This window comes from Pseudorca crassidens, chromosome 17, assembly GCF_039906515.1.
Source record: "Pseudorca crassidens isolate mPseCra1 chromosome 17, mPseCra1.hap1, whole genome shotgun sequence".
Taxonomy (NCBI): Eukaryota; Metazoa; Chordata; class Mammalia; order Artiodactyla; family Delphinidae; genus Pseudorca; species Pseudorca crassidens.
The window spans coordinates 35,016,735-35,030,438 of record NC_090312.1 but is presented as its reverse complement, the minus strand read 5'-3'; the positions used below and the strand labels follow the sequence as shown (position 1 = coordinate 35,030,438).

Sequence of the window (13,704 nt, the reverse complement as noted above, 5' to 3'; positions counted from 1 at the left end):
CAGCCTTGACTAAATTTTCCTGGTTGAACTAAATTTAAATTGGAGATGAGAATATATAATCCCTTAGAAAAAATCAAATTGAACAAATCTAAACATGGATAACAAAAGACCATCATGATGACTATTCTGTTCACATTATTGTTGGGATCAGAGAGAGGATTCTGAATCTGATCTATGTCCATTGTCACAAATAATGCTTACAGGTATGTAATGAAGGAAAACTTTCTTTAGGATAAAGGGTATTCCATGACTAAGAAATACCTGAGTGCACAATGGAAAAATATGTCTCCTGAATGGCTAGGAATCACACACTGCACTGGGCATGATGTCACTGCACTGTGTGACATGCGGTAGGCCTTAAAAGTATTTAGCTCTCATAGGAAATTTACCAGATACTGGAAATAGAAACTTAAGACTAGTTTAGAAAATACTGCTATAAGTGTATTAAGATGGACCAATATAGACTGACATATGTTGACCAATATTATGGGCAATACTATTTGTATATATATATAATACATAGGCAATATTATTGTGTCGCTTCAAAATTCATACATTGAAGTCCTAATTCCCAGTACCTCCTCAAAATGTGACTGTACTTGAAAACAGAAACTTTAAAGAGTTAATTAAGGTTAAATGAGGTCATTGGAGTGGGCCCTAATCTGACTGGTGTCTTTAAAAGGAGAGGAGATTAGGACACAGACAGACATAGAGGGAAGACCATGTGAAGACACAAGGAGAAGGGGGCCATCTACCAGCCAAGGAGCGGGACCTCAGAAGAAATCAACCCTGCCAACACGTTGATCTCGGACCTCTAGCCTCCAGAACTGTAAACAATTTTGTGAACGTTTGCAATTTGACCTTCGTCCCTAACAGGAAACACATTATGACCATTTCTAACTGACATCAGATTGCTAGCCCCACCTCTAGGGGCCTTTTCTGTCAATGACTGATCTGAGCGTGATAGTGCAATCCCCATCACTGGTATTACAGTGGTCCACCTAGCATTTGTTTGCTTGTTTTTCTCAGTTTTCAGATCTAATTCTACCTTGGGAAGCAAGTCAGATAAGCATTATAATCCCCAATTTATAGATAATAAAACTGAACCATGAAATAGTCAAATTGTTTAGCTCATAATTAGTCAGTTCAGTGCACAAGCTCCTTGACCCCAGAAGTTTCCTTTCCCAAGGCCACACTGTTTTACTTTGTCCCTGGGTAATAAACACTCAATACTTTATTTTGTGTGTGTGTGGCCGCACTGCCAGGCATGCGGGATCTTAGTTGCCCGACCAGGGGTTGAACCCGGGCCCCCTGCAGTGGAAGCTCAGAATCCTAACCACTGAATCACCAGGGAATTCCCCAGTAAACAATACTGGGACTTTCCTGGTGGTCCAGTGGGTAAGACTCCACTCTCCCAATGCAGGGGGCCCGGGTTTGATCCCTGGTCGGAGAACTAGATCCTGCATGCACGCCACACCTAGGAGTCCACATGCAGCAACTAAGACCTGGCGCAGCATGCATGCATAAATAAATAAATAAATAAAATGTATATATATATATATATATATATATACTTAAAACAAAACAAAACAAAAAACACTCAATACTTATCTGTTCAAACTAAAAGGATGCCTTTTGGAAACTGATATTCAAGGTCCAGATAATCTAATCATAGAAATAGAAAACTGCTTCTACCCCAGCCTACCCTACACTTCATGTTATTTCTTAGCTTTTCATTTTCTTCCTTGAATCTCATTCAGATTTTTCCCAACCCAAGCAGTGCCTCCACTGACTAGTGGCTAAACTTAGAATTAAAAATTAAATTATTTCAAGGAAATCAAAGAAAGATAAGGTGTCACTTTCTTATATTTGGGGGTACTCCCCCCCTTTAGCATCCCACTGCCAAGCTGGTCAATCAAGTTCAAACTGGGATAGTTGGCATCCATTGAGTAGAGCATCATGAATTTCTAAATCTCTGTCAAGATTAGGATGCCAACTGGCAGGGGAAGCTTAAAACAACCTCATTTATCTGGCCCTATTTAGTTTTATTCCTTCCACTGGGGGGGAAAAAGTCAGTTGGACATCTCCAGAAGATACAGCAGCGAGCAAGATCCACAGGGTGCTTATCCTTGGGGAGTTTTACAGACATTAAGCAATTTCAGTAAAGGGTAATGATTATTATGATAGCAGAAATGTCAAGGTAAAAGGGCAGGGAAACATTTCCAGCAGACAAAACAGCATATGTGACAGCTCAGAGCTTGGACAGGATGTATAGAATAAGGTGGGGGTGGGTTGGGAGATTGGGAGCAGCTGAATGGTGCAGGGTCTTCTAGGTCTGCTTGGGACACTTCAGCAGCCACTGGCCACACCTGAAATGTGGTGAGTCCCAATTGAGAGGTGCTGTAAGCATAGGATATATACTGGATTTCAAAGATTAGTACAAAAAAAAGATGTGATGTATCTCATTAACAGTTTTATATTGATTATATGCTGAAATGATAATATTATGGGTTAAATAAAAACATTTAAATTGCTTTTTTCTGTTTTTATTTTCTGACGTAGCTCCTAGAAAATTTCAAATTCCCCATGTGGCTCACATTCTATTTCTCTCCGACAGCCTTGAGAGCATTGGGAAGGGTCTGAAGCATTTTAAACAGGGAAGTGACATTGTCAGATGTGCATTTTCAAAAGACTCTGTGGTAAGGAGAGAGGATGGTGGGGAGACAAGACCCGAGGCAGAGAGACTAGTTTAGAGGCTGCTGCAGTTGTCCAAGCAGGAGAGGGTGGATTAGACAGGGTAGTAGCAATGCAGGTAGAGACAACGTTTTAAAAGTCTGCTTACTAATACCAAACAGCTCTCATTCCAGGGAGAAATGATAGGTTGAACTGTATGAAATTTCCATCTTTGTCAATCAAAAATGGTTGAATATTGAAGGAGTTAATAAGGGCTAAAGTTGGAATAGTTGAGTCACGAAATAAGAATAGTATTGTATTATAACCCAAATAATGACATAAATGTCCATGAGTCCATACTGACATAAAAAACGGAATAAATGGGAGAGAAGTAACAACTCTTTCTTATAGAAAATTCCAATGAATAAATAATGGAGGAAATAGGAAATCACCATTAGTATATCACAGTAGTAACTGTCTCAGGCAAGATCCACTTAAGGATACTAAAATGAGTGGGAAAAAGTTGACATAGGTTATTTGTGTAGTCTTAAAGTACCTCCATCCAAATATTTAATAAAGCAAGAAAGAGTCAATTTACAGTGGAAAATTCCAGCAGATATCACCACCTTAGCCATGTGATGCAAGCTAACATCTCCCATAATACAGAATGACATCCCATATTCCTTGATATCATGCACTGAGGACATTACCACTCTGTGGTATCTTCCCAATTAATGCATAACCTCAATCTAATCATGAAAAAACATCAGACAAACCCAAACTGAGGGGCAGAAATAACTGACAAGTACTCTTCCAAAGAGATGAGAGAAGACTGACGCATAACCACAGATTGGAGGAGACTGAGGAGATTGACAACTAAATGCAATTTGAGACCCTGGATTAGGTCCCGTAATAGCAAGAAGACATGAGTAGAAAAACCAGTGAAACCCAAATAAGGTCTGTACTTTAGCTAGTAATATTGTACTGAAGTTAATTTCTTCATTTTCTTAAATGTTCTATGGCTATGGAAGATGTTATCTAAAGGGGAAGCTAGATGAAGGGTATATGGTAACTATTTTTGCAACTTTCTCTAAGTCTACAATTATCTAAGAAGAATTAACTGTTAAGAGAGCTGAATATCAGCAATTTCATATAGTTCAACTTAATATATAAATCAGACAAGAAACAACCAAAACTGACATGCTAAAGCTACACTAAAACCACATTATCATAACATGCCACAAATGTACTTGTTTGGGGGACAACTTTTGCATCAAGATCAGAGTCTGCATCAACATTCAACTCTTATATAATACTCTATTCAAATGATTTACAATATTTCTAAGGAAAAGCGTCAGGCGTCAACTAGGACTGGGAAGAACACAGCAATGGGTGGCACAGTTCCACTGGCTTTGTCATTACAAGGGACTGGGCTTTGGAACAGGCAGAGATTACTTCAGCCACCTTCCTTCATTCCCACTTCTGAAGACCTGCCACCATGAGGAACTCTAGCGGTTAGGATGGTCCAGGTCCCAACACAGAAACTACAGAACGGCAAGGTCCCCTCCAGCATCTGTGCTGTGCTTAGGTGGTGTAAGTTTCCAAGAAAAGGATCAGCAGGTACATGGATGGCTCAGGATGCCTGTCCTACAGCTGGTGCCAAGCGAGCACACTGTCCCTTACCATGGCACTCAACAGCTGGGCACCGTTGAAGATGTTCTCTCATGACAAGATAATCTCAGAGCAAATTAAAATACTAATCTCCAAAATTATATGCCATACACTAAGTAGCATTTACAGCTCCTAGTTCCACTGGCAAGTGACTGGCAAGTATTTCTCTTCAGAGGTGGATTAGCTTTCAGGCAGCTGAAGTACTAGCATGTTTATTGCATTTAACGTATCACTGAATGGTCTGAGTTAATCTAACTTCTAGAAGTAATTTACTCTTTAATAGGTCAGGCTTCTTTTCATTTCACAGCAGTCATTACTGTAATTACTCATGTGGTGTTCCCTTTAACTCAGTGCTACTTAAGGTTTTGCTGAGAGACAGAATATATTTCAACCCCACATCATCAAAACATACAAAAATGTTTTAAAATGGTAGATATCTGGCCTTGCTTTGTGTGTGTATTTTAATTAGATTTTATTTTGTTATTATTTTTTTTGGCTGTGCCACATGGCTTGCAGGATATTAGTTCCTGGACCAGGGATCGAACCTGGGCCCCTGGCAATGAGAGTGCCAAGTCCTAACCACTGGACCATCAAGGAATTCCCTGGCCTTGCTTTGCATACTGTCTAAATTGATTACTCATGTTAAATATATACTCCTACAGTTCTAAATTTGAATGAGGCCCTTAGAGAAATTCAGACCATAAGTCTTTGGAGAGCACCACAGTGATCAATGTCAAGGTCAGAGTGAGAATGGTTTTCAACAAATACAATCAACCAATTATATATATACCAAAGGAAATTCTTTATTGTAAACAAGATATAAAGTACAACAAAAGAAATATTGTGCAAATTGTAAATCACAAGGATTTTTTTTATTAAAAGAAAATTCTTTTTTTGTTTTCCAAGAGTCCAAAGTTTTGATGGCAGAAATCTACACCCAATATAGAGAAAAATGTTAAATGGAAAGACATAATGACATTTTTCACTATATATTTTAAACAATTGACTTTTGTTTTACCACTGTATATATCATCCACTATACAAAACAGAATATAACAGAAATACTGTTAACAAAAGTGAATGTCCTAATTATTTTTCTACCTATCTACTTCCACATTCCCCCCCCCAAAAAAACTTCTATAAATTAACAGGACATTTGTCCACTTGTGAATAATGTTCACTCACTTTCTAATTCAATAAAGCACATGTTATATCCTCATAACATAAGGGTACTTTACTGATGTCCTAAGCCATCTTTTTGAAGGAGTTATCTAAAATTCTTAATATCCCTTCTTTACAATATGTGTTTTCATCTTCAATTTTTTTTCGAAACAAAGTGCAGTGTATTTTAGAGTCTACGGAAAACACATTGGTATACAACTTTCAAATCTACACAGGGAACTGCAGCCAACTAAGGTTCAAAGCATAATAAAATGCCTAGTTATAGTCATTTGTTAAACTTTTAAAACAAAAACACAAAAAAACCCTGAAGCAACACTTCAAAGCAATTAAATTAATGAGGATTCCAATTCTTTGGGACCTCTTCAGCAATATACAGTTGCTCAATTCCAAACGTCAGCAACTAGTGTAAAAATGCTAGTTCTAGATATATTTAACAACTATGTCCACGAAGTTGAATGGAAAGACTAAGAATAGTAAACAAGATAACTCTAGGAAAGGATAATAATATTCGCGATAATACAGATCAATTTTACATCTCCATCTCTGTACCGTAATGTTTACTTCCAGTCTCTACACTCTTGAAACCAGTGCTTTTGAAGAATCACATTGAAAAGTTGGTCTCAAGTATAAATGGTGAAAGTAAAGTAACAAATTGTGCACACAAATTCAAAATCTGTGCTACCTGTGGTTGGGCTGACCTCACCTGAAACCTTCAAAAAATATTGAAAGGAATAAACTTTCTCATCTCTCTTACGTGGTAAGAAATGAGTCCTGCCACTCTTTGAGCTGCCTGTGGCCGTAGCACTTCTTACCATCTAACCCAGGCTGGGCCTTCTCCCCAGGCCGTGGGGCTTCTGTTTGCAGCCCGCACTGGAGGGCCACAGACTTGCAGTGGAAGCATTTTTATATCACCACTGGCTTCTGGCTGTGACCAAAGTTAGTCTGATTCTTTACCATCCGTCTGTCACTGTGTGGGAGCAGGGGTTGGAGGTAGGGTAATGTCATTTAACTTGCTCACTTCCATCTGCCAGTTTGGTAGCTTCTTGGCTGACAGATGGCGCCGGGCATGTTTGGTCAAATGGTCGCTCCTCATGAACCGCCGGTCACACATGGGACAGGCGAATTTCTTCTCACCTGTGTGGGTTCGTCGGTGTCTGGACAGTTCATCTGAACGAGCAAACCTCCTTTCACAACCTTTCCAGCTACAGCTAAAAGGTTTTTCTCCTGAAACAAAATAAGTCATATTATTATTATTATGCATTTATTAAGCCGCTGTAAGTTACATATTAAATCATATTTAAGATACTTTATTAGACATTTAAAGAATCATCATTTGAGAAATTAAAACAAAAACACCTTGATGAAATCTTTTAGAAGACCTTGCACTGGTAAATACCATCCACTAGAGTGGCTAATAAGGCAAGTTCTTCCTTAACATGCCTGGTTTACATTTGCGATCATTGCCAAAAAACCTTCATCCAAATTTCTAAGACTTAAATATGAAATAAGAAATGGTTGGTACCTGTATGCGTTCTCATGTGGGCCTTCAGATGAGAACTTTTAAAGTACGTCTTGCCACATCCTGGATGGCTACAGATGTGACTTCTTATCCTTGATGAGTCAATCTGAGGAGTGACTTTTGCTGCTGAAGGAGAAAACCCTGGAGCAGGGGCAATGGGAGAGAGTCTGGTGCCATTTGGGCTCACCACTGGAGGCTTGGGGTTCTGAACAACGGGCTGGGGTACAACAAACATGACGGCGCCTTTGGGCACCTGAGTGCCCATGAATACAACAGGTGGGCAGACGGCTGGCGGCTGACTGGGTGGAGTGCTGGGGACGACTGTTGTCACAACTGGGTTGTTTGCAGGGAGGGGAACCATCTGGCAGATGACGGGCATAGGTGGCACTCCCCCTGTTGATACTGCAGGTGGAGAGACTAAGACCGACTTTTGTTGTGGGCACATGGGGACCGGCTGAGATCTACAGATTACTGTCTCTGAGGAAGGCACAGAAAAGTCATAAAGTGCAGCACTTGCTTTCTCTTCAACACCTGCCACTGTGTCTCTCTCACGTTTGGATCTGTTTGGTGACACAGCTGCACAAGGTATGTTTTTTCTTGCAGTCTCAGCATTTAGGTGGGTTCTTCTTCGAAAAGAATTGTCCTGATAGTTAAGGATGCTGGCTGCTTTCACTGGGCAAGATCGGTGGTTACACAGCTGGGCATCAGCTGTATGACGAATCACACTTGTTGCCTGAGCCTTGGGGAGTTTGGGGGCAGGTACTGGGCTCTTCTCCTCTTTGAAAGGTGCAGCAGCAATGTGAGGCTTGGCAGTATCTGACAATGATTTGAAGTGTCCAGTAGATGGCGCTGGTGCCATCAGATTCGACACTTGAGAGGGTTCAAAGTCAGAGGGACTGTAAGGTGGAGTCAAACACTAGAGCAGAGAAATACAGGCAACAGCGTGAAGAACAGTAGAGTTCATTATATAAATTATAAGAAATTCTCATTTACACTCATCTTTAAAGCAACAATACTTACAAATGCTGGGACTGTATGAAAATCAGGTGTACCAGGAAGCAGATTCTCTTCCTCTGACATATCAGACACTGGAGTAACGGGTCTGCTTTCAATGTATTTCTTAAAATCAGACTTCCAACTGCAGCTCATTGACATAAGTGCTTCTACGGCTTCAAAGTCACTTTTCTCTGCAGTTTTGTTCCAGGAATACACACTCTCTTTTGATCTTTCAGAAATCATTTCCATTCTTTCCTCCTATAAATACAAAAAATTAAATGCTATAAGCATATTGTCATCCACATGACACGCACAGCAATGTGCAATTTTTTTTTACTATCTGCACTTTTCAAAATAAAACTTGAAATAATTTTTCTCATCCCCACTCTGATAGTAATACTGATAAAAGTCTTCCTCATTCTTCCTCTCACACTTAGGCCTGAACACTGATACCCTTGCAAGGTAAAGAGGAACTTATTACCATTATGAGGACCAAGGCCAAAGGTACCAATGCACTTGTAATCCAAAAAAGAACTGCTTGGCTTAGAAAAAAAAAACATTTTATATTCTTTCCAGAGTAGTCAACTGCAACAGGAGTCAGACAAAATAACTGAGGGAAAGCTCTACAAAAAAGTCATCTTTTTTCAATACTACAGGTATGGGGACCTGGTGGTCCAGTGGCTAAGACAACAGGCTCCCAATGCAGGGGGCCCGGTTTGATCTCTGGTCAGGGAACTAGATCCCACATGCATGCCTCAACTAAAGATCCTGCGTGCGGCAACTAAGACCGGGGCAGCCAAATAAATTTTTTTTTAAAATCATTAAAAGAAACACTACAGGTATGGTATGAGATCTTTTCAGGTATGACTTCCTACTAGAAAAAAATAAACGGCCAAAATTTTCTTTTAAAAAGGCAAAGTATAGTGGACAGAGCTGTGGTCTGTTGATTTGGGTGTGACCTTTGGAAAGAATAATTTCAACTTCTTCATGTTTGTGTTCTCATTCACTGGATCTTACACTTAACACAATGGTTTGCTATGTGTAACTATGACCAGCTAATGCAATAGCACAAAAAAGAGATAATCAGAAAATTTAATATGCGACTTAAATTTGCAAGAACTCTGATTGTAAGAAATCTTCAATAGTCAAAATAGAATCTTATTTTAATTTTTTTAAAGAACTGCTCCTTGACAAAAATAACAGCACATGCCTTATATTTGAACAACTCCTTCTATTAGGTATTTAATGCTTCATATTAAAGTTCCTTAAACTGCACTAAAAGTTACTACCCTCCATCTCTCCAATTTTCCACCAATGTGATCCCATTCATTGGTCAAAGCAGAGATTGTGTAAAAACACAGAACAATTGTCTTTACGTGGCAAGGTATTAATCTCAACACTTGCTGAAAAAAACGCATAAACCCTTCGTACTGAAGCCTTAAGAAGCCATCGCTCTTGAAACATCGCTAACAATGCAATTGCATAATCGCGGGCCCTTTATGTAAGCTGCAACGGACAACGCATGTTGTGTAAAAGCCTCAAGACGCCAGTGCAAAGGAAAAAAGAGAAAAGGCAGGCAGCAGGGAAGAACAGTGTGAGCTGGGAAGGGCAGGGAGAAGTCGGGAGGGGAGGAAAGGGAGTGGGCCGCGAGACAGGCAGGAAAGGGAAGCGCGGGCGGAGGCGCGGGAGGGGAAGGCAGACGAGGGGCGGGGGCGGACGGCGGGGGAGATCCTCGCTGGCTGGGACAGACGGATGGGGCCGCCCTAGCCTCAATGAGGCTCGCGGGTGAGTCACTGGGAACATTCCTCGCCGCTCGCACGTCCCCGCGTCCCTGCCCCCGCCATTGGCCAGCAGGCCGGGCGGCCCGGGCTGGGATTGGCTGGGCCGCGAAGGGCGGGGGCGCGGAGGAGGAGAAGGAGGGGGCGAGGCATGTGAACAAAGCGTGATCAGCGGCTGCTCCGGGCGGCGCAGGAAACCTGAACTGGGAATTGCCGCGCCGTCACCTTTCACCTACTTCCTGAGCCCGCGGGCCCCCGCCCTCGCGACGGCCCGGGGGAGGGGCCGCGGGCGCCGCCGCCAACCGCCCGGCAGTGCGCGCCCGAGCCCGCGGGGAGGGGCGGAGCCGCGGGCGCCGGGCTCCAGGAGCGCCCGCCCCTTCCAGCTCCCCGCGAGCCGCCGTTCCCTTAGGAACCGACAGCGGGGCCGGGCCTCACTCCCGCCTCTGGCGGAGGCCGGGACTGGGTCACTCAGGGACGAGAAGCTCCCCGGGCGCATCCGCTCCCGGCCCACCCCCAGCCTCCGCCTCAGCTGCCGGAGGAGGAGCCGGGTCCCCGCGGAAACCCGGCCCCCGCCCTCCTCCGGCTGCAGCCCCCGGGGACCCGGCCGAGCCCTCGGCGCTTCCCGCCCACGCCTCCCGCGGGACCTCAGACCACCCTGACTGTCCCCGAAGATGCGCGTCCCCTCCCCGCGGTTTCCGGCAGCACCGGCCCCCGCCAGCCGCGTGTCTCCACGAGTTCCCAGACGTGCAGCCCCAACAGGCCCCGCTCCAGACGCTCGGCTCCACGGCCTGCGGCTCCCGCCCCGACACGCTGCCCCCGCGTCTCGCAGCCCGGTTCCCCCCGCCCACCTTCCCCGCCCCGCTGCTGGGTCCCTCTTCCCACCCTCCCATCTCCTGTCGCCGAGGCGGCTCCCTCCCCCCTCCAAGGCGTCCTCAGAAGGCGGCCACCTGCCCGCTCCCGAGATGGGGAGTCTCCTCCAGCCGTATCGGGGGGGCAACTCCCCGGTCCCCCTCGGCGGTCCCGGGCCCACGTGCCATCCCCCGCACCCACGCCGGGCGCCCCTCCCCCAGCCCCCGCTATCTGCTGAGCAGCCCCGTCCTGCAAGCCTCCTTTCAGAGCCCCGAGTTGGGGAGCCCCCTCTCCTCTCCAGCGGACACCCCGCCCCTCAAAAGCTTCTGGGCAGCCCCCTCCCACCCTGGGTCGCATTCCTTATCCAGACGGAGGCATCTCTCCCCGGCGCCAGGTGCAGGGTGGCCCCTTGTCCCCCTTCCCCTTCCACACCTCTTATTCTCACTGACAGGGCAGCAGCCCCCTCCTCACTCTTCCCGCCCCTCCAGTCATCCTCTCCCTCACCTGCTTCAAGTCTCCCAGCGGAGCTGCCCCTTCCCCTCATTACACCTTGAGCAAGACCCTCTCTCCTTTCGTCTCTAGCTACCCGCCTGCTTCTCCTGAGCCCCTCCACGACGCACACGCCCTCACTAATGCCCAGTCTGCAGGCGGGAAGCCCCTTCCTCTCCCACGACTCCGCTGCAGCCTCAGTCCTCAGGCGAGGCTAATGTCAGGGGCTCGGGGTTCGCGCCCCCGGGGGCCCCTCAGACTCAGCGAGGCAGAGTAGCCGGGGCATCCCCAGGTCACTTACTGCAGGCTGCTGGAGAGAAGCGCCGAAGTTCAGCATGGTTGGCTGCCTGGCCGCCGGCGGCGAGCTGACTGGCTGCTTGGCTGCCTGGCCGCTTGGCTGCCTGGCCACAGACGGACGCCCGGAGACACTCGACGCCGCTCCCGCCACCGCCGCGCTCCGCGCCGTCTGCCCCCTCCCCATTCAGGTAGCCGCTCCGCCTGCCCCGCGCCGTGGGCGGGGGTGGGGGCGGAGCCTTCCGCCGGCCAATCAGTGACAAAGGTGTGTGAGGCGCCGGCCAATGGGCTCGCGGGGCCACGCGTGATCAGCGGCTGCCCGGCAGCGTGAAGCTTGTGTCAGTGGAGCGTGTACACAATCTCCGGCAGCGTGTTCCCTCGGCCCAGCCCGAGGGAACTCCCGCCGCCACCTGACTCAGTGACACCGCCCCTACCCCTCACCCACCCCCGCCTGCGGTCCCCTTCCCTGGCCTGGGGGGGCGGCGCGGAGGACCTAGACCGGAGGCGCGGCAGCGGCGGCGCGCCCAGGCACTGCGGAGGGCCGGCCCCACGTGGGAGGTGGGGTGGGATGCCCGCTCCGCCCAGTCCCCTCGGCGCGAGGTCCCATCTCGGGCCGCTGCGAGATAGGCGGGACGCGGGGTAGCCAAGCGGGGGAGGCGGCGGCTGCAAGCCAAGGGTCCGGAGCCAAGAGATTTGCATTTGGAAGCGCCGATCTCTTGCGCGTCTGGCGAGAAAGCGGAGCCCGGTGACCGACTGAGCTGCATTTCTGGAGCATATGCTGGGTTTTGCCTCGCTGAGCCGTGGGTAGCACGAGGGAGGGGCGGAGAGGGAAGGGTATCCTGTCATTGAGCGGACACCTGCTCCGGCGCCCCCCGCCCACGCCCGGGCCGCGGGAGCTGGCTCGCCCTCCTCAGCTGCACCGCCGGCAGCACTGCCCGCCCCCGTCCGCCCCGCCCATCCTTCCTCCCAGGCTGTGGAGAGAATGGTGTGGGGACTGCAGGAAGCCCCGAGAACTAGACCAATGGGATGATGGGGGGCCGTAGACCAGAGTTTTTCTCTTTCCCGGGAGCCGAAGCTCGGCTGCAGAATCGAGTTTTGAGCTCGGTGTGAAGTTTAAAGTGCACTCTACAAGCTGTCTCAAAGGCAGACCCTACCCCTCCCCACGCCCCCACCCCGGGCCAGGGCCTCCGGAAACGCCCTGCCAGGAAACTGCTGGTGGGGATGGGGCGGGGCGTGGTCTCCCGGGGTCACCAGGCGCCAGCCGAGGCCCGCCTGCGAGTGGGTAGCAGTGGGAATGCCCACCACGCCCGACACGGAACGCCCCGCGCCCGGGCCAGCGAAAGCACCAGCCCCCCCCCCCGCCGCGCTGCAACCCCGACCTCCGACCCCGCTCAGAAGCGGTCTGCGGCCTCCGGATTGCGAGCCTGTGGGTCTGTTATGGCTCCCTATTGGCCCCCTTTTGGCCATTTGGTGCCCGTTCGCAGCTGCTGTTGTTGAAGAGGAGGGTGGTGATAACGCGGCTTAAAGCAAACTGGAGATTTTATCTCCTGTGGACAGGCTGAACACGGGGCAGAAACCACTGCCCCTCCCTCGAGCTTTCTCACTGCTCTGTGTAACTGAAAGGCTAATGGAAGTGTCCTTTCTTTCCCAATAATCACAAAATTGAGTATAGACAAGGAATTAGCTAGGGAATTCCCTGAAGGTCCAGTGGTTAGTACTGGGCGCTTTCACTGCCATGGCCAGGGTTCAACCCCTCCTTGGGGAACTAAGACCCCAAAAGCTGTGCGGCACAGCCAAAAAAAAAACAAGAAACAAAGGAAAGAAAGAAAGAGAAAGAAAGGGAAAAAAGGCAATTAACTATTTTAGAAATAGGCCCAGGCTGGCCAACAACAATAGTAGTATTAATAATACAATCAACCAGGGCCAGAGATGCTCATCACAGAGGGAAAGAGGACTCAGTGGCCCCCTGTCACTGCCGCTCCTGAATCTGCTGGCGGGGCGCCAGCCAACAGCTCAGGCAGCTCTTCCTGTCTCCTCTCCATCCCCTGCCCCGGCTTCTGTCTGCATCGGTGTCCCTCCCTGCAGGCTTCCTTCCGCCTGGGCTGTCCCATCCTGTTGATGTGAGCCTGAGGGTACTGGAGCAGCTGGCCCTGGGCACCTGCTGCAGCAAAGCAAGCTCCTGTCTGTGCCCAGCCGGCAAGCCAGCCTTCCTTCCTGTCAGGGAGCTGCCATCCTCAGAGGCCACAGTCGGCC

At 48.0% G+C, this 13,704-nt stretch overlaps 1 protein-coding gene and 1 non-coding gene across 4 annotated transcripts; both read right to left on the bottom strand.

Moving 5' to 3' along the window:
* Positions 1 to 4,868: 4,868 nt before the first annotated feature.
* TRNAE-CUC (transfer RNA glutamic acid (anticodon CUC)) lies at positions 4,869 to 4,941 on the bottom strand. Its single transcript has one exon. It is a non-coding gene; the product is annotated as a tRNA-Glu (tRNA).
* Positions 4,942 to 5,122: 181 nt separating this feature from the next.
* On the bottom strand, positions 5,123 to 11,634 carry KLF10 (KLF transcription factor 10). Of its 3 annotated transcripts, none has more exons than XM_067711583.1 (4): positions 11,459 to 11,634; positions 8,066 to 8,299; positions 7,049 to 7,961; positions 5,123 to 6,750 (listed from the first exon to the last, which is right to left on the bottom strand). In XM_067711583.1, the coding sequence occupies exons 1-4, from the start codon at positions 11,492 to 11,494 to the stop codon at positions 6,491 to 6,493; spliced, it is 1,443 nt and encodes a 480-aa protein (XP_067567684.1). In that variant the 5' UTR covers positions 11,495 to 11,634; the 3' UTR covers positions 5,123 to 6,490. The 3 variants fall into 3 exon arrangements, with proteins under 3 accessions (XP_067567684.1, XP_067567685.1, XP_067567686.1); XM_067711584.1 differs by lacking the exon at positions 11,459 to 11,634 and adding an exon at positions 9,473 to 9,727; XM_067711585.1 differs by lacking the exon at positions 11,459 to 11,634 and adding an exon at positions 8,523 to 9,449.
* Positions 11,635 to 13,704: the final 2,070 nt, after the last annotated feature.

Bases quoted from the DNA above. Each gene is read 5' to 3' on its own strand.
- KLF10 (XM_067711583.1), bottom strand. From the start codon at position 11,494: ATGCTGAACTTCGGCGCTTCTCTCCAGCAGCCTGCA. The intron at 8,300-11,458 runs GTAAGTGACCTG...TTGTATTTATAG, and splicing joins CTTCTCTCCAGCAGCCTGCA to GAGGAAAGAATGGAAATGAT. The intron at 6,751-7,048 runs GTACCAACCATT...ATTTTGTTTCAG, and splicing joins CCACATGAGAACGCATACAG to GAGAAAAACCTTTTAGCTGT.